At 34.7% G+C, this 20,019-nt stretch overlaps 2 protein-coding genes across 6 annotated transcripts; one reads left to right on the top strand and one right to left on the bottom strand.

The window, feature by feature from the left end:
• LOC142607647 (outer envelope pore protein 16, chloroplastic) lies at window positions 1–2,311 on the top strand. Its single transcript, XM_075779215.1, has 6 exons — window positions 1–211; window positions 335–386; window positions 552–583; window positions 1,284–1,317; window positions 1,420–1,487; window positions 2,027–2,311. The coding sequence occupies exons 1-6, from the start codon at window positions 98–100 to the stop codon at window positions 2,165–2,167; spliced, it is 441 nt and encodes a 146-aa protein (XP_075635330.1). The 5' UTR covers window positions 1–97; the 3' UTR covers window positions 2,168–2,311.
• A 1,095-nt stretch (window positions 2,312–3,406) lies between these two features.
• LOC142607646 (pentatricopeptide repeat-containing protein At1g07590, mitochondrial) lies at window positions 3,407–12,012 on the bottom strand. 5 transcript variants are annotated; one of them, XR_012839360.1, is made up of 4 exons: window positions 11,644–12,012; window positions 9,174–10,909; window positions 6,777–6,909; window positions 3,407–3,779 (listed from the first exon to the last, which is right to left on the bottom strand). XR_012839360.1 is itself a non-coding variant. In XM_075779214.1 (2 exons), the coding sequence occupies exons 1-2, from the start codon at window positions 11,971–11,973 to the stop codon at window positions 9,659–9,661; spliced, it is 1,581 nt and encodes a 526-aa protein (XP_075635329.1). In that variant the 5' UTR covers window positions 11,974–12,012; the 3' UTR covers window positions 8,964–9,658. The 5 variants fall into 5 exon arrangements, 1 of the variants encoding a protein (XP_075635329.1); XR_012839362.1 differs by lacking the exon at window positions 6,777–6,909; XR_012839359.1 differs by lacking the exon at window positions 3,407–3,779 and having other exon boundaries at window positions 6,572–6,909.
• Window positions 12,013–20,019: the final 8,007 nt, after the last annotated feature.

Here is a 20,019-nt window from a genome sequence, read left to right as displayed (position 1 = left end):
TGAGTAGAGTAGTGTGAGACTTGTGAGAGAGAGAGTGAGAGAGAGAGAGAGTGAGAGACACAGAGTCTGTGAAGAAGAAAGTGGAAAGAAGAGAAGGATGCCTCATAGCAGGTTTTCTGGTTCTGTGTCAACGCCGAAGGTTGATGTGGCAATTGACATGGGCAACCCTTTCCTTAATCTCACCGTTGATGGTTTCTTAAAGATCGGCACTGTTGGTTTCTTCTTCTTCTTCTTCTTCTTCTTCTTCTTCTTCTTTGATTGTCTTTTACTTTTGAGATTACAACGTTGAAATTAAATTTTAAAATGACTTCGTTTTTTGCTTCACTTGGCTCAGGTCGCAGCTACCAGAGTAGCTACAGAGGAGGCTTATCACATGATTAAAAAAGGTATTACTTTTATTTGTTTATTATTTCTTTCTCCCAATTGAAGAAGATGGAAACAGTAAATTGTGAATCTTTTACGGTAATCAAAATCATTATATAAGATCAACTTCGTTTTAATTTTCTTTTGTCATCAAGTATAATTTTCTCAGCAAGAGTTGCTATTTGCAGGGAATATTTCCAGTCACAATTTTGAGCACACGGTGAGTATGTCTTTGGTTTATATCAGATTTTTCTACTAAGACTGGTTTATTTTAGTTGCATGGTTATATTTTTAGACAGTGAAAGAAGCATACAGATCGGTCAGTCATGTAATTTACCATATTCAATCCTTCTAACACTTCCCTCACGTGTGGGGGCAGAATTGTAATTTAAGGCTCAACACGTGAGAATTTAAATAGAAACTAGAGTGGAGGAGTGAATGATTGAACTCAAGATCGCATAATCTGATATCATGTTAAATTATCGATTATCTCAAAAGCATAAACTATTGGGATATGATAAATTTAATCATATAACCAATACTTCTAACAATTGCTAGGCACAATTTTTTTTTTTTCACTAAGGTGGTCAGTGGTGAATTGTAATTGCAATTGGTGAAAATATACTTGAATTCCAAAATTTCCAAAGTTTAAGCTATTAGAATATGATAAACATAAATATGACAAGTGTTGTGGCAATCAATAATCTAGTGAAATAATTTCACATGAATGGTATTGATTGATGCATAGTAAAACTATAATATTAGTATTATTGGTGATGGACTTATGTTAAAGTGATGTTGCTCCATCACAACTTGCTAATTCAGTAAGTTGTGAAAATTTTGTATCTAGCATTGCTCTATTAATAGATGAGTATTACATGTCAATCTTGCCCTACTAATGGAACCTAGTATTATTGCAGCTGAAGAAGATGTGTAAAGAAGGGGCATATTGGGGTAAGTGCAAGTCATTTGGATATTTTGTTACCCATGAGATAATCCGAGTTTATTCTTTGTAATGAGAAGCCAAACTAAGAATCCTTATTATTTAACGAACAGGAACTGTGGCTGGATTGTATGTGGGAATGGAGTATGGAGCAGAGAGGATTCGTGGCACTAGTGACTGGGTATGTTTGCTATAAAGTGCAAGTTGAATTTCCTGTTATTCATATACGAGCAAATTGGTATAGGGGTTCTGAATGTGGCCACTGATTCTATACATTTAATCTCAACTATGTTTCATAGTTTCCAAATTATTTTGCCTATATTTAACCTGTTAGTGTTTATGAGGCTTCTGAAAGAAAACCAGATAACCCTCACATGTTTTGTGTTATCTGCACAATAAGATTGCTACTCTTTTTTTTCAACAACAGTCAAGAGGTGTTTCTTGTAAAGGAGCCTCAACTGTATTGATTTATTTTTTTCATCCTATATTATATTTTCTTTACTTGGTGTTGTACTTATGTCGGGGCCAATCATTGAGATTTGATGTTAGAACCCCTAAAAACTGAACAGTTTCCTTTCCTTTCCTTTTTTTTTTTTTTTTTCAAGTTTCAAGCGGCAAGAATTTCCTGTCTTCTTATACAATCAAGAAATCCATTTGCAGTTACGACTTTGAACTGAGAATTTTTTCTTCACATATTTTCTTGTGTTGGATGTATTGCAGAAGAATGCCATGATCGGTGGTGTAGTGACGGGTGCATTGATATCTGCAGTCACTAACAATGGCAGAGACAAGGTTGTGACAGATGCCATTGCAGGTGGTGCCATTGCAACTGCTGCAGAGTTCATCAACTATCTCACCTGAACAGATGGTTCTCCTCTTTGTACGAAACTATGTGATCTGTTCGTTTTGTCATCCTTTCCTTTGAATCTGTAAGCTTGTAAGAATAACAACTGAATTTCAATAATAAAGCTTTACTGCTTGGTGCAAAGCAGGCGTTTCTATTTTCTTTTCCTAGCCAAAGAAAAAATTTTCTTTCTTCGTTATAATTAGTTTCCATCCTGCTAAATATTTATTTTTTTACTTTTTAGGGCCATCAGGCTATCTCAGTTATATATAAAAATAAATATAAAATAAAATAAAAACAAAAATTGTATCACAAGAAATTTTTGAGCATATGCATTTTTCTTCTAGTGATCTTTGTAAAGTACTAAAAATATTGTTGGAATTTTGAAGTGATCTCCCTGCCAAGGAATAAGCCATGATTCTTGCATCTGATATTGATCTAATTTCCACTAATTTTCCACTGTTTTTTATTGAGCTCCTTTATATTGAATTTGTTATTTGTGAGAGGAAAAAAATTTTGAAAATTGTAGACCACAGTTATTGGCTTTCAGGTTGATAGAGTTATTGATGCAATGTGCCTCAGAAGGTATCTGCTGCAAATGCTAGATGCATAAACTAATTATTACTCTTCCAAACATGTTATTATGTTATGCAAATCAGATGGTTTGCAATGCGTAGTGCTAGAACAGAGGTATTGCTAGAAAATTGTATGCATCTAAAAAGAAGAAGAGAAATAAATTGGAGCCTAGAAATGAAGCCAGGCTACGAACAAGGAGGTATTAATGGGTATATGCAATGTGTCATTTAAATACAGACCAAGAACATAATCAACCTAATAATTAACAAATCCTGTAAATATATATATAAAAAAAATTATAAAAAAAAAAAAAGCAAAAGCAAAACAAAATTCAATCATCCAAAGAAAATGTTTTTAAACCAAAATGTTTGACTGAATTCCTGCGATGCCAAACTCCAATAAAAATGTGTATTTGAATCCCACCAATGTGTCACAGTTTTGTTATTGTTTTGTGTGTGTGTGTGTGTTTTTTTTTAGGAAATCTGTCACAGTTTAGCACCTAGGAAAACAACGAAAGTAAAAGTTATAAAAGAAGAAATGATAAGCAAGAAAATGATTCAAGAAAGTTCTTTTTTTTTTTTTAAATGATAGCACGACCATAAGCAAACCAACCATAATCCAAATCACACAGGCATTAACCCATCTGGTCGCCAAAAAAAACAAAAAGGCAGTAACCCAAAATAGTTCAAGAATCACCTACATAATCACCAAAGTAGTTGAAATTATCATCATCTATTGAACAATCCAAAATAGTTCAAGATACCAAAATTTTGAAATGGTTAAAACCCAAACTCAACAACTTAAAACCGTTTACATAGCCACTCTCCCCACCACAAATTTCCTTATCTCATCTACCCCTCCCTCTCTTATTTCTTTCTTTCTTAATCCGACCTGCACCCTCACACACAATACTCTCTCCTCTGCTCATTTCCGGTGCATCTACATCAATAAAGCTCTTTGAAAAGCCCCCAGTAGCCATGTCCTTACCCACAACCAGTCATTTTTTCAAACATCAATTTTTTTGTTTAAATATTGTTGGTGGTTGGGGTGTGCCTGTGTTAAGAAGAGAACCAAAAAAGAAAAGAAAAAAAAAAAACACTAATATGATGAGTATGAAGACATTTTAATGAATAATTTAAAACATAATATAATGATGCAAGTAAGTTTCTTTAATAAGCATGAACAAGCTCATGTCAAAAGCTCGAAAATCAATTTTATCCTAGCACAAAATCTGAGGATTTTGAGTGCTTACAGGTTTGGCCAACCAAAGAACTAACTTAAATTGGCTAGTGTGATGTGCTAATGTCTTTTCATTTCTAATGAAATGCCCTGGTTAAATCAGTGCAGCGATAAGGATAAAAGCGCACACGTATCTTTTGATAAGAAGTTTCAAAATAGCATAGTAATTTGAAGACATGGGGAGATCTAGGAAAAGTATTGAACTGACTGTGTAGCACACGACCTACTGCAAAAGGAAATAGGATTCTTATGGTTGAACTAACTTGAGATTGTACCGGGATTGAAAATTAATTTGGATAAGTCTGAACTAGTTCTTGTGGGAGTGGTTCCTTTTGAGATGCTAGTAGATGCATTGGGTTGTAAGCAGGGCTCACTTCCTATGAAATATTTAGGCCTTCCATTGGGTGCAAAATCGAAAGATAGAGCAGTTTGGAATCCCATCATTGAGAAGGTGGAAAGGAGGTTAGCAGGATGGAAAAGATTGTATCTATCCAAAGGGGGGAGACTTACTCTCATAAAAAGTACATTATCCAATTTACTTACTTATCTCCTTTCCCTTTTTCCAATTCCAGCAGATATAGCATATCGTATAGAACAACTTCAACGAAATTTTATTTGGGGTGGTCTGGGAGATGATTCTAAACATCACTTGGTGAATTGGTCCAAGGTATGCTCTCCTATCCAATCTGGGGGTCTAGCAATTGGAAACTTGAGATACTTTAATGAAGCACTATTGGGAAAATGGTTGTGGAGATTTGGGTATGAGAGAGAAGCACTATGGAGAAGGGTTATAAGGGCTAAACATGGAGTTGAGGAGGGAGATTGGTGCTCTAATTCTGTTCCAGGCTCCTATGGGGTGAGTTTATGGAAAACTATCAGTAGTGGTTGGTCTACTTTTTCTCACTACATTCAATTTTAGATTGGAGATGGGACTAGAGTGAAATTTTGGCATGATGTTTGGTGTGGGGATAATCCTTTGAGTATGTGTTTTCTAGATTTATTTAGAATCAATAATGATAAGGAGGCTTATGTGGCTGATCTCATGCAATTTCCTAACAAGATTCTTTTTTTGGACTTAGAATTTCTGCGAGATATTCATGATAGGGAATCAAATTCTTTGTCTGTTTTTTGGAATGTTATATTTGGAGTCTCATTGAGAGGTATTGGTGAGGATAAGATGTGTTGGACACCTGCTAAGAGTAAGGGTTTTGAGGTAAGAAGTTACTATCAGACTTTGTTGGGTGTATGTACTCAATCCTTCCCTTGAAGAAGTATTTGGAAGCAAAAGGTTTCCTCTAGAGTTGCATTTTTTGTTTGGACTATAGCTTTAGGAACTATCTTGACTATTGATAATTTACGTAAGAAGAAGGTGTTGATTCTAGATTGGTGTTATATGTGCAAAAGTAATGAAGAATTGGTAGACCATCTTTTACTATATTGTCCTATTGTTTATGAGTTGTGGTCTATGGTGTTCACTTTGTTTGGTATCCACTGGGCAATGCCAAAAACTGTAGTTCAGCTCCTTGCTTGTTGGCAAGAAAATTTGGAAGGCTGTCCCTCATTATTTGATGTGGTGCATTTGGCGGGATAGAAACAACCGGTGTTTTGAAGATTCTGAAAGGACTATAGCTGATTTAAAACTTTTCTTCTTTATAACTCTATCGAACTCGATGTCTATCATAGGAAGTCATTCTATTTCTTCAGTCTATGATTTGATGGATGCTTGTTGATGATGCGAAGAAAATCAGTAGACTGGATACTTAAGACTTGAAAGGACTACTTGCTCTCTCGATGGCCTGAAAAAAGGAAGAGCGATCAAAGGTGACCAGGGTCGCCGGCCAAGAACCATCTGATGGCAAAGTTAGTTTTCTCTCTATATTTTCGAAGTTCCAACTTTTTTGGGAAAAGTAAAAAACGTACCTTTGTTTTGCCAGAATGAGCGTTTATATAATGTCCTAAGAACGGTTATCAGACTTATAACTTCCCCTAGATTCGAGGAGGTGTAAGGGTTCGGGAATAACTTCTACAACTGTTTAGAAGTTTCATTTTTCTCACATAACGGTCATTGGAGGTTATACGTGTAATACGGAGTTACTTGTACACAAGAATTTTCCCAAGTGTTAAGGGCTCGTCCAGGGTTCCTCGTCCAAAGATCCTTTAGTCAAGCATATTACTTCCATGGAAGGTCGTCCCCTCCATGGACGACCTTATTCAAATCGAGGTGGATGGATCTTGGACGAGACAGTGGTTCTATCAAACATGGTCATGTTAATCTCGTCCGAGCACCTTCCTGTATGGACGAGATTTCTAATCTTGCCTTCCTGGTTTTCTCCAAGACGACTTCCATGGACGATATTGGAGTTGGTAAAAATCATTCCCATCACTTGTAATTTATGTATTTGATTATGTTGGTCCCCGGCTGTATACTCAGGTGACTCATTATTAAGTTCTTGAATAAAATTTCCTTTACTTATCAAAAAAAAAAAAAAAATACTATATCTTAATCTAACCAAAAAAATTGAAGTGCTTTTGCAACAAAAGAATAGGTTAAGCCTAAAAGAAGAACAACATTACTCAATATCAGCAGGAAAGGGATCAACTTTGTCTTACAAGTTACAACCTTCAACAAAATAATGTACACAAATTTGGAGCATTTAATACTTTTATCAAATGACCAAGCAATCTTTTGATTTATTTATCTTTAGGAATTTGGGAAGAACCAGTCCAAGACACATGCAAACTTATTACCGCTATTAGATCTATCCGCAAAAAAAAATATACAGGGGAAATAAAATAATGGGATTAATTCACCTCACACAGGTTGCTCCTAGATTTCCACTTAATAGATGGGTCCAAGCATGGTAAAGTGAAAAGTTGAACTTGATATCACAGCGTTAGGAATATAGGACTGAAAAAAGTGGTCGATTGCTCTGCCCCCAACAACCTTAACAAACATACACATATATCAAAAATTACTTTTAACTGGTTTACATGCCAGCACAAAGAATGAGTGCACAACAATTACCAAACAGATTACGTTATAGTGGACAGAATATATTTTGCATATAATCACTTAGGAATGTGGACTTATGAGGCATTAGCACTAGCATATCATCATGAAAAATTTATGTACCCATGCCCACAACTGTAACAGTCCAAGCTGTTGCAAGTACACCTCCAAATGAGATAACCACAAGCAGGCTAATCAGAACATGCTGTTTATGAACAGGCACCATACACAAACAATACCTTTCATGCATCATACTTCATACATACAAACATATATAAGAATAATATATGTTCAAGGCATAGAATGTGAAAGGCCAAAACCCCACCTCTAGCATCCCTATAATAGGGGCCAAGAGCCAAGAATTTTTCTTTTGATAATTAAAAGTATTTATTAATGAAAAAGATAGCCCAAGTACACCGAGGGTATACATGGGAACAGAAACATCAGCCTCTCAAAGTTTAAAGACCAAATATCTTTTCTTGATAGGTAATAAAAGTTTTATTGATAGCAAAAGTGCAATGTGTTTACAATTGTAAACGCACAGCAATGAAAAGAATACAATCAAATCAAAAGGAAAATCTAACAGGAATAATGAAATCAGACAAGGAACCTACAATGCCTAAGACCCCATATATGAGACCATTCAAACAAAGTCCTAGCTAGCAAAGTCTTCAATAGATCAATAGGTCTCTCAATGTCCTCAAATGTTTGGGCATTGTGTTCCTTCCATACTAACCACATAAGACACGTTAGTACCATTTTCCAAATATTTGAAGAAAATTTTCCTGACCAATTCCTCTAAGCGAAAAGAAGAGAGACAACTGTACTCGGCATCACCCACTGAACCCCAAACATAAGAAAAACCTCACTCCACAAAGCATAAACAATGGAGTAAGTGATCCACAGTTTCCTCATCACACTGACTTAGGCAACACCAATTAAAAAGAAGCAAGTTCTTCTTCACAAGGTTATCAATTTTAAGAATATGACTCCTAGCAGCAGTCCATAAAAAGAAAAACACCCTTTTAGATATCTTAATACACCAAATGCTTTGCCAAGGGAAGGAGACAAAAGGGGCTTTCAATAAAGAATTATAAAAGGAGAGCACATAAAAAATACCACTACGATTTAATTGCCAAATTAAAATCCCCCCTTGGAATTCTGGCAGAAACATGCTCAAAGAAAGAGTAAAATCTCCCCATTTCCCGGTCATTAAATTCACAGCGGAAAAGTAAGTTCCAACTCCTACCTCCCCCATCTAGTGCACATAAAAACATATCTAGGGGGTCCCACAAAATGATAACCGTTCCACCAGCAGCTAACTTGGTCCACAAAACCCTCCACTTTAAGCCACATATTTTCAAATTTAAAGGAACTCATCCCCTCGCCCAACCACCTACCTCCACAATAATAGGACAATGATCCGAAACTACACAAGGGAGAGACCTTAAAGACCAAATATCTAATAATGAACACAATAAAAAAGAACCCAATGCTAACATCCAATCAAAAAAAGTTTTAAAGAGAAAAGGTTCAGATCAAGAATAGTCTGTTCACAGTTCTCAAAACTTCAAGCAAGAGCCAAGTATTTCACGCAAGAATTTGAAAATTCCCACCTCAACATAATATCACAATCAACATCCACACCCCTTTGTTAAATAGAAATTACCAGAATCACTACATTTTGCACAGCTGTTTAAATAACATCAAAACCACAAATTTTAATAATACATCACCAGTCTTCCTACAAATGTCACAAAATCATTATCCATTCCCTTTATTTTCAACTTAAAATCACCCAAGAAAGTTTCCACTAAAATTAATGTCACTAGTAGTTCCATGTTTCTATTCCAAACTCCCCTACACACTTGAAAGAATCAAGGGGCAAGGATGCTCCAATCGTTTCTTAAAGAAAGCTTTACAAATCCAATTAAGCTAAATGCTCCACAACAGAGAGTTTTTGTGTGCCTATTGACAAGAACCTATTTGAGAGACAAGAAAGCTATTCAACAAACAGATTGTAGGCAAAGTAAAAATCCACAAAAGCATACAACTGGGATTTTACATTGCTCAAAAGCAAGAGCAACATTCAATAACCAACTTAACTACGAATTGTCATTTGAGAAAAGTTGATACAAAATGCAAAGATCAGAACAGACCATAGGAAAAAAAAAAATTGAGCAAAGAAAATTACTTACCTGTCAGTGCTTGGAACAGAGAGAGCCAGCTGAGAAAGCTGAAAACAATGCAGCTTCGCACAGGAGGGAAGTGGAGGAAGAAAAACCAGACAGTGAGGTGGTGGGGGAAGGGAGAGAGGGGATGAATATTAGGAGGGGGGAGATGAGGTTGCCTGCAATGGAGAACGTTGGGTGAGAGTCTGTGTCAAATAGGACTGACAGAGAGGCTGTGTCAAATTGGGTAGGGGGGTTGCAAACGAGACTCATTTTCTCATAATTCACCTATTTCAACCAAGGGGTGAAGCTGAAGCAGGAAGTAAAATTGAGCATATTATTCTCTCAGAATCTTCACATTAATCATAACTGTAATCAGAATGTACCAGATGATCCTCCCTAATTTCCTACCTCTCTTCTTACTATCTTCCACTTAGAAATTTGATTTGCTCTTTGTGCTGAGAAGAATCAAGAAACATGAATAAATAAACTAAGCATACAACAGATTAACTTCAGCTCTGAAACTGCTCAGCAAGTTTCATCAGGCTATAGGTCTCAGCATCTGGCCTAGCACCTCCTAGAATCATCCTTCTCAAAAAATTTGGATCATATTTCTTGGCCTTCACATATGCCTTGAGCAAAGTATTGTACACAAATGTATACTTGGTATACCTAGCTTTTGTAAGCTCTTCAAACAATTTCTCCACATTCACCAAATCACCCTTTTCTGCAAAAATCTCAACTATCGAAAGAGTGGTCTCCAACCATGGAGTAGAATGCCTGACTCTTTTGCTCGCTGTTAGATCCATCCCCAATTCTAGAGTTCTCAAGGCTTCTTCCACCAAGTCTGCTTTCAAGCAACCCAAAGCAAGATGTCGATAAGTTATGGCATTTGGCTTGCACTCAATCATCTCCATTTCCTTGAAAAGCCTAGATGCTCTATCAATCAACCCGTGTTTGCAGAATACAGATATCATAGAGTTGAACTGGTCACTAGATCTTAACCCTTTTACCGACTTCATATATAACCAAAGCTCTTCAGCCCGACTCAGCTGTCCAATTCTACCAAATGCTTCAATTGCAAGTATGTAACTTTTAGACCTAACATGGGGGAGTTCTTGCACAATGCCCAATGTTCTCTCTAGCTCCTTTCCTTTCCCTAAATACCCATACAATATGATTAGAACATCTAGAGTTGACCAGTTATCCCCTGTAACAGACTTTTCCACTGCTTCAACATAGGCTTCAGCCACAGTGTACAACCTTGCCACTGCATGTGCAGTAGCTATTATGCAATAAGATACTTCATTAGGCTCGACTTTTGCATGTTTCATGTCACCATATACCTTCATGAGCCCTTCAATATTGTGTTCATTGGCCTCCATTTTCATAAGAATGTTATAGGTGGAGACATGTGGAGTCACCTTATCAGCCTTCATTTGAGTCAGGATTTTGGGGATGATTTTCTTACGGCTTGGGGAGGAATGGAGGATTATGAGGCGGTTGAAGATCAAGTGTGAGATGGGATGACCCAAATCCCTCATCTTCTTCATGTATGCAAGTGAAAGCCTTATTGACCCCTTATCCAAGCATGCAATCACAAGATTATTGTAGAGCAAATCATTCTGAAACTCAGGAGGGACACAAGAGAAGAGTTTTTCACCCTGCAAAATCCCATGAAATTTAGTTGTAAATTCCAAAAGATAAGAGTAGTCTAATTCCTTGGGCCTGTAGGGCTTTTCCCTGATCACCCATTCCATTACCTGTCAAAGCAAACAAATAGCTCAGGGTTATCAAATCTCACAGTGGTTATGCTTGTCAGTACAACTCAATTCAGTTAAGAAGGGGATCACGTATGCAGGGGGAAATGATGAAGGTGAATTCAATTTGAAAATCAGTAAAAATGCCAGTGATAATCCAATGGTTCTACTATGGATGTCATTACCATGTCTTTGGTAAAATTACTTTTGAGATGACACAGAGGTAAGAACTAACCATAAATTTGTAATGAATTCGTATCATCTTTGCTTTCTAAGCAATCCGCAACAGTAATGTGCTTTGCTTATAATTGATATTGCATTAGCATATAGATCAATTGCCAAGGAAAATTTGAGGAAAAAACAGAAATCAAAATCACAACCAATATTTCTCACCACTTTTAAGCTAATAAAACAATAATTCCTCTAATTGAACTATTTGAACATGTTGAGGTGATACCTTTATTTATCACTTGTATGCTATGATACTACAATAATTCATTAAACTACCACTTTTTTGAAGCGACATGTCATGGGTTCAAGTCTGGGAATCATTCTCTTAAAAAATACTTAAAGTTAAGGTTATTTACCAATCATCTCTCCTAAACCCCACATAAGTGAGAGCTTTTTAATCATCATTCTAACACCATCTTTACAAACATAGGAAAAATAAACAAGTCCATGAGCTTGGTTTATCAAACTGAAATCCACAGCCATAGCTTTTCAAGAGAGAGAGTCACCTCAAGTGCGCGTTTGTTCATCTTGAGCTTCCTAAGACGGTTAATGGCGTGGAAAATGTCGCCTCTGTGAATGGGAAACCCATCACCCATCCAGCTTTGAAATGCTAACCCAACGGACTCACCCTTCGGCAACTTCTCAATCCTATAAGATAAGCAACTGGGTTTTCCTTCTTTTGACTCCAAAACTTTCTCGGGAAAATTTAAAGGCGTTTGAGTGCACAGAAAGTTGAAATTAAAAAGGATTTGATTGAGCGGTGAGAATGGAATTGTAAGTGTTCGACGTATTGCCTGAGTGACCCTACGTTGAATCACAAGGGTTACCGTTAGCATGCTTAGTTTGGAGAAGAGTGGGGGCTGATAGGCTCAGTACTAAATACTCAGCCGATGAGCCCAGTCCTTGTATTGAAAAACCCATCAATCTCAATTGGGCCCGTTGGAGGTTTTTTTTTTTTTTTTTAATAATTTTATAATTTTTATATATTTTATAATTTTCCGGTTAAAATGTAAATTGTCGCTCTCAGTTCGATTAAAATTCATTTCAATTCTTTATCTTTAGTTTCGTTATATTGAGTTATTTAAGTTTCAAATTTATAAAATTCAAGCATTTTCGTCCAATTCCGTTAAATTTTTTTTATTAAGTATACAATTAACTAATAAAAAAAATCTCATATTAAAATTCTAGGAGTATAACATAGACTTGGCAAAACCTAGACTAACTTGATCAGAAAAATGCCTAGTGGTCTGTTTGGATACTGCTTATTTTGTTGAAACTAAAAACTTATTGTTGAAAATACTATAGATAAAGGTAAAAATTAGTTGAAATAGTACAGTGGGGCCCATAAATAATACCAAAAAGTGCAGTATGACCCATGAATAGTTGCGAAAATAAGCTGAATAGTAAAATAATTTTAATTTTCATTGGTATCCAAACAGAAGCTAACTTAACCTGTAGTAAAACAAGGGCCGACCCATACTTGACTCGCTTAACTATGAGTGGTCTAGCCTTATCCAACCCAAACCCTTTTTTTAAAATTTTAAGTGAATTTTTTTTCACGTATCAAACTCAAATGGAATAGTATAGTATATTCATTTTTAACAGTTTTACATGCACATTTAGTATTTATAATGATGAGAATAAAAAAAAAATTGTGGTCCACAACATTTAGTTTTTTTTCTCATTCTTTTTGTGGTGGTGGTGAACTATGGATTGTAAAAACTTAAGAATATGTATTATTTAAATTTTATTCTTGAGTAATTTGTTATTTGTTTCTTATTTGTATTCAAAGGACATATAATATAATCATATTATCTATATTACTATTTAAGAGGTTTTCCTTGTTTAGGATCCTCAATTTAAATGCGCAAATACCCTCAAATTCATCCGTTTTTAAGGCTTAAATTATAAGATTAGACATGAAAAATTAGTAATTTAAAAACTCCAATTTTTTAGCCAAATTAAAAATAAAAATAAAAACAGTTTTTTCTCCCACCTCTATGTTTCTCTCTCACGTTAGTTGTCTACTAATACAACTTCTTCTTCTCTTAGAAAAAACAATGAAGCTGTTTTTTTTTTTTGTTTTTTTCACAAACATACCATTTTTTTTTATCACTACACAGTTTTTTTTCCCACCTCCACATTTCTCTCTTACATTAGTAATCAAGTATTAATATAATTTCTTCTTAAAATAAAAAAATAAAATAAAACTGCCAATCTGCCATGAGTAAAACATTTAAACCCAAAAAATAAAAAATAAAAGTCTCATCGCATGCGCGAAGAGTGTGATGAGACTAGTTATTATTATTATTAGAGAAAAATACTCATACACCCCTTGAACTTTTTTATTGGCCAATTTACTTCATAAACTTTACATACCTACCAAATAAGTACCTCAGTTAGTGTATTGTTAAAAAACTAATGGAATGGTCACGCATCTCTCACACGAGTTTTAAAAAAAAAAAAAAAACAATGAAAAGCAAGGTCTCTAAAAGCTAAACCCAGTTCTTCGTTTCTTACAATCTTAAGAGGCCGTTTGGTAATATTGTTCTAGTAACGTTGTTTATATTTTTTGGAAATACTTGTGGATGAAAAAGTGTTTGAAAATGCTTATAATGTTGTTTAAACATTGAAAACTGTTACTCAAAATACCTTACCAAACAGCCCCTAAAAGTTTTTAGTTTTTCTTATAAAAAAAACCATACACAATTTTTTTTTTTTTTTTTCTCATAGAAAAAGGTCACACTTAGGTGAACAAGTTTCGATCCCTTTGCTGCAGGTTCTAATGATGTTGGATCTATCTCAACCAAAACCTGAGAAGTATTCATCTGCAGCATCCACACAACAGAACTCATCACTACTTGTAGCTACTACTGTCGGTTTCCATCTGCAATAGCGATTGCCCTTGTTGTTCCTATCTTCATTTATCTGTGCCCTCGTTACTCACCATACCTCGCTTACGCACTCTTGCTTCTTGAAGCTTTGACAAACCCTTCAATATTTTAATAGCTTTTGTCTCAAAAAAAATAAATAAATAAATAAATAAACAACTTCATTCTGGTTTAAACTAGCATAAAGCAACTGTTAAATATACCTGAACTATTTTGTTAGTTTGTCTGCGAGTTTCTATGTGTATATAGGCCCACCAATTTCAACATCTCTATGGGGTAGGTACTCTCAAACATTTTAGGACAAACTTTTTTGTTTTTGACCCAATTTATTAACCTAACTTAGACCCAACTATTTTAGCACCGTATTTTACGGTGCGGTTTAAATAAAACCATAATTGCATTACATTTTATTTTTGCAATCACATGTACAGTGTGGTGTGATGCGATGCGGTTTAGAATTTAGCCAAAACTATAATCATACCGCACTTCATTTTTTGGAGCACATATACAATGCAGTGTATAAGATGTGATTTGAACGGCTTAAAGCTGATATATTTTTCAAATTTTGAGTTTTTCCTACACATTCCAAAACTAATTTTTCCCTTTGTTTTGGGCCACGTTTTAAACTATTGAGCTATTTTTTCTTTATTTTTGGCTGGCTTTCCTAATCAATACTTGCTATGGTAATCAAACTTTTTTATTTAAAAAAAACTAGGGTTATTGAACTATTAATAATATATTTAATATTAAAAATAAATAAATAAATATATTAATATATAGAGAGGTTGAGGTGTGGTTTGTGCAGTTTTCTTATTATAAAACCGTAAATTGAACTACATCATGCAGTGCGGTGCAACGCACTATTACGTGCAATGTAGTTATGTCATTTTGTGAGCAATTTTGGTGCGATTTTTTCAGTTTGTGTGGTTTGGTGAATATTCCTAAACCCAACCCAATTCAACTCGTTTGCCAAGTTAGACACTAAGAGTCCATTTAATATTCACTTATTTTGCTAAAACTAAAAACTTTTTACTGAGAGTATTGTAAATAAAAATAAAAGTTAGCTGAAATAGTACAGTAAAACCTATAAATAGTATCAAAAAATGCAGTGATACTCATGAATAGTAGTAAAAATAAGTTAAATAGTAAAATAAATTGACAAAAATAATCTTTACGAAAGCAACATAAGGAATAGTTTTGAAATAATGGGGTAGGCATTCATCGTGTATGTGGGTAAATCATAAATGTCAATGACTGGTCCCATCAGGACCTTTAGGTGTAGCACCATTTACTCATATAAATTTTTTTTTTCCAGATTTTTTTATTTTTCATTTTTCAATTTAGGGTGACTTTTTTAATTATTTATTTATAAAAAAAGGGTGTCCTTTTATTTATATATATATATATATATATATATATATATATATTTGCACATGTCAGGCACAACTTAATCAATAATTATATTCTCCTATAAATTAAAAAATATGTCAATAATATAATTAAATAAAAGAAAAACTGGATAGAAAAAATAAGAAAGCGAAAATTGCTTTAACTTGCATGATAAATGTTCATCATGTAAATCCAAATTTTTAATAATAAAAAAAATCATAGATTTGAAAATAATTCAAAATAAATTAATTTAAATCAAATATCTTATGAAAATTCAGCTAATTGAGTTTCAATTACAATAGTGATTTTTTTTTTTAAAGTATGAAATTCCACAAGTAAACTTTGATAATAATTTTAATTTACTTTTTCTTAATAATTGATAGTTATCATATGGGAGAGAGGATTATAAGGTTTTAGACAATTTCAATATATTTATAAAGTCAAAACAAGTCATTTGACGAAATTATATTATACCACTTGTTTATATGAACATTTAGTTACACAGTATAGGCATGGCGTGTACGACTTTTATACAAAAAAATTCTAGAAGATAATAATAATAATAATAATAATAATAATAATAATAATAATAATAGAAATTAAATCTTGAGAAACTTCTAGCTTCTTAAAACTCCTAGCTAAAGAATCTTATTGGAATAGTATTTTTTTACTGTTTTTTTTTTGGAAACATTAGCAATACAATTTTACTTAATTAGAGAAAATATGTTAATTGCTTTAATGTGTTAAAGGAACACAAATACAAACAATATAAGATGATTCAGAGAATACATACATACTATATATATATATATATATATATATATATATATATATATATATATATACACACACACATATATGTGGCTCTACAACAGGGGTGAGTGGTGCTTGGTGCTCTTACAACTTGAATACCTATGCAGGTGACTAAGGCTGCGTTTGGCTCAATGGAAAATGCTTTCAGGCTATTTGACTGCGCCATGGAAAACAAGGTAGAAAGCAAATTCCAATGTTTGGCTGCTACAGAAATAGTTTTACTGTATTCATTTTCCCATGTTTGGTTTATTCAAACATTTCATGGAAAATATGAAATGCATTGCAAAGAAACACCTACATTCCTGTAACAACACCAAAATAAAGTACTCATCCACTTTGACATCAACAAAGAGCATCTGGATAGCATCATAATATTTATATCAAAACGCACATAATGACTTTCACCATTGGCATTACACCTCCATGGTGTACAAAAATGATACCTACACGTGGTATCTGAACAGTACACGTGTGCCCTACATGCTTACAGTGAACATACATTACTTGGGCAATTGTATCGTCCCAAGAATACAAAAGACTATACATCCTACAGTCAAGGTACGTAACTGTTATCCCTTGGAGCATAACAGTCCGCAAAATATACGTACCATCAATGTATGTCCAAGGTTAGAAATACATACATAGCCTACTTACCAATAATACAATACTGTCATATATATAATACAATCATAGGTGAATACTAGTACTACAACATATGACCAAATACCTAAAGCTACCATCACAGTCAACAACAAACAGACAAGTCAGAGTCAAGTAAAAAAATAACTATCCTTCCAAAGCTTCCTCGACTTAGCATTCTTGGCCAGAAATCCCCTAGCGGCCTTTTTATTTTCACACAGATGGTTAAAGGCAATTGCGAGCATATCTTCACTATACCCATCCGATGCCATAGCCATCACCTCAAAGTAAAGACTGGCGTAATCAACAAGGCCCCGGTTGATTTCTTTCAAGGCCACAACAATTTCCTTAAGCTGATCAGACAAATCAGTCAAAACACTATCATCACTAGGAAGTGCACAACTTCTTTTGCGGGACTTCAAAACTGTGGACTTGGTGGCGGATGATTCTACCGCATTCTTTCCCTTCTTAGTATCATCCCCATTCTCTTGCTATATGTCAAGATCAACATATAACTTAGCAAAGCTGCCTGTAGCCATATCCTTACCCACTACAATGGCCAACTCATCGTACATCTCTATCCTCTTGTTTAAAAACTCGGCATGCTTAAGATGCGCTTGTAAGGGAGAAAGGAATGTATAATAATAATGCAATATTCACTTCACTCATAAATTCAATATTCAATTCAATATAGATTCCATATGGACTCATAATCTCAATATTTACTAATAAACTCAAAACACATCGCAAAAGCATCAAAAGAAGACTGTATTAACAAAATGTTTTTGGAAGCCATACCATAACTTCCTACTGATAGGTCTTGGCATCACATGTGATCATCTTAAGGTTGTCGTCCCATCCAAATCCACTATTCTTCCAAAGAATCTGAATGGTACTCCACATGGTCCTCAATGTACGCAACCGATTCTCCACAAACGAAAGGTAGCACTCTACCCCAAACTTAGCAAAGATGGCCTTGGCTACAGTGGCAGAGGAGCTGGCCTTGAAAGTGTTTGAGGGCTTGTTGCCCCTCATGGCCTCTTCGGCAAGTAGAGTAAGCATGGTAGTGTGCATTGGAGGTAACCACCCAAACTGATTAGAGCCAATCTTCTCCTTCTCCTTCACTTTCTCTTTCGACATTACTACATATAAAAATTGTATAGTGAGAGTAGCATTTAATAATTACTGTGCATATAAACAACAAATCAAACACACAAACAACCATGCTTATTTGAGGAAAAATGCATTAACAAATGAATCTACAAATGTGCACAAAAAATGAAACAACTACTGGAAATAACAATGTAATGCTGAAAATAATTGTCCTTACACCACCAGAAGTCTATAATAAATACATTGTCCTTACACAAACGAAAAATACATTACATATTACAACTATAGAAATCCGAATAAAGTACTACTCTCCACTCCTGGTATAATCAGACCACATGGCTTGGCATATCTCATCTCTCTTAACATTCCACACTCTACAATCTTCAATGGAGTCTTGACATGAACGTGTTTCTCGTTCTGAGCCACTAGACTCTACTTGGTTCATTGCAACTTCCATAATATAGTCAATAGGATCAACCCCCATAATGTGATTATGAATCACACAACATGCTAAACATTACTTCCACTTAGGTTTCAAAAGACCAAAATGATTCTACATCCAACACTCGGAAACATTTCTTCAACACTCCAAACCCATGCTCAATGGTAGTTCTCAATGAAGAGTGACGGAGGTTGAACAATTCACTTTCATTCTTAGGAGGATGATTACTAAACTCTTTTAAGTGATATCGAACGCTCCGATAAGGTGACAAAATTCCATTTTTATTACCATACCCAGCATCACCAAGATAATATTTGCCTACATATATTCACTACTATGCTTAGTAAAACGAACAAAATTATTAAACTAATAAACCCAAAAGGTGAAGTAATCATATAATACCTTCGGGAATTGAAAATCCCTCTAGCCTAGCAAATGCATCATTTAACGCACGTAAATCATGTGCACTGCCCTCCCATCCAGCCAATACATAAGTGAACTTCAAGTCAAAACTAATGGCAGCTAACACATTTTGAGTGGTTCCATCTTTGCGACCATGAAACCTTCCTTTTTATTTCAGGTGGCACAGATGCACGGACATGTGTACCATCTATTGCTCCAATACAATCCTAATTTTCGATAGACATAATGGTTTAAAATTACACAAATCTTCACAATTTACAAAAATACACAAGTTGCAATATTTACCTTAAAATATGGGTAGAACCTTCTACTATCCCTTATCTCTGGGAGTGTATCTTCGCTAGGCAATCTTATTAGAGCTTTATATAATTTCAGGACCTCCCTAAGGACGACCTTGAAATATCCATGAACAGTCTCAGTCGACCTATGGAACTGACTACCAATTACACGGAACCTCACATTATGACCAATTATGTGTAAGAAAATTAGCACTTGCTCCTTAACTAACATGTGAACAATCGGCCGTATGTGCTCACCCTCAGTGAGGATGTCACATAACTGGTGGAAAGCTATAGGCTTCATCCTAATTTGACTTACACAATGTGTCTCACTTCTATGCAGAATACTATTTATGTAATGTTCTCTTTCAGCTGCACAATTAACATAAGGCGCCCTAGACAGTCGTCTACGCCACTATTTCCTAAACAATGCAACCCCCCCAAGGAGGACAGATGCAACTGAGGCAAGAATTGCTGTTTTGGCTTTTTTCTTCATCTAAAAATCACAAACACTGTGGTCTAAGAGGTACATAAACAAGCATGCTATTTATTACACAGTATATAAAAACAGCACAAGCAGAAAACAACAGAGCACACCCTGTCAACCAACACAACACCCGTGATCTCTAACACAATCAGTATATACAATCATGCTCAAAGTTTGTTAAACCATCCAAATTTACATAAATATTATAAAAAGCCCAATTCAAGATCAATGGAAAAAAACAACCATTGTGGCAGTGTGTCCATAGTATTCACAAGCTTCCATATACATTCACCAAAACATCCAAATCACATTTATAACGAGTACCTAAATTTATGCACATACATTTCTCTACATATAATTTAAACTCTAGCAAACTACAATTATCAACATCTGAATAATCAATATAC

This window comes from Castanea sativa, chromosome 8 (assembly GCF_040712315.1).
Source record: "Castanea sativa cultivar Marrone di Chiusa Pesio chromosome 8, ASM4071231v1".
NCBI lineage: Eukaryota > Viridiplantae > Streptophyta > Magnoliopsida > Fagales > Fagaceae > Castanea > Castanea sativa.
Note: the sequence above shows the minus strand (reverse complement) of the source record. Positions and strands in the feature narration are given on the sequence as shown.

What these genes read in the sequence shown, in the direction of transcription:
- LOC142607647 (XM_075779215.1), top strand. Translation starts at nt 98, where the DNA reads ATGCCTCATAGCAGGTTTTCTGGTTCTGTGTCAACGCCGAAGGTTGAT. An exon ending in TTATCACATGATTAAAAAAG is followed by an intron (nt 387 to 551) that starts GTATTACTTTTA and finishes TGCTATTTGCAG; the next exon opens with GGAATATTTCCAGTCACAAT. An exon ending in TAAAGAAGGGGCATATTGGG is followed by an intron (nt 1,318 to 1,419) that starts GTAAGTGCAAGT and finishes TTTAACGAACAG; the next exon opens with GAACTGTGGCTGGATTGTAT.
- LOC142607646 (XM_075779214.1), bottom strand. Translation starts at nt 11,973, where the DNA reads ATGCTAACGGTAACCCTTGTGATTCAACGTAGGGTCACTCAGGCAATA. An exon ending in TGAACAAACGCGCACTTGAG is followed by an intron (nt 10,910 to 11,643) that starts GTGACTCTCTCT and finishes TTGCTTTGACAG; the next exon opens with GTAATGGAATGGGTGATCAG.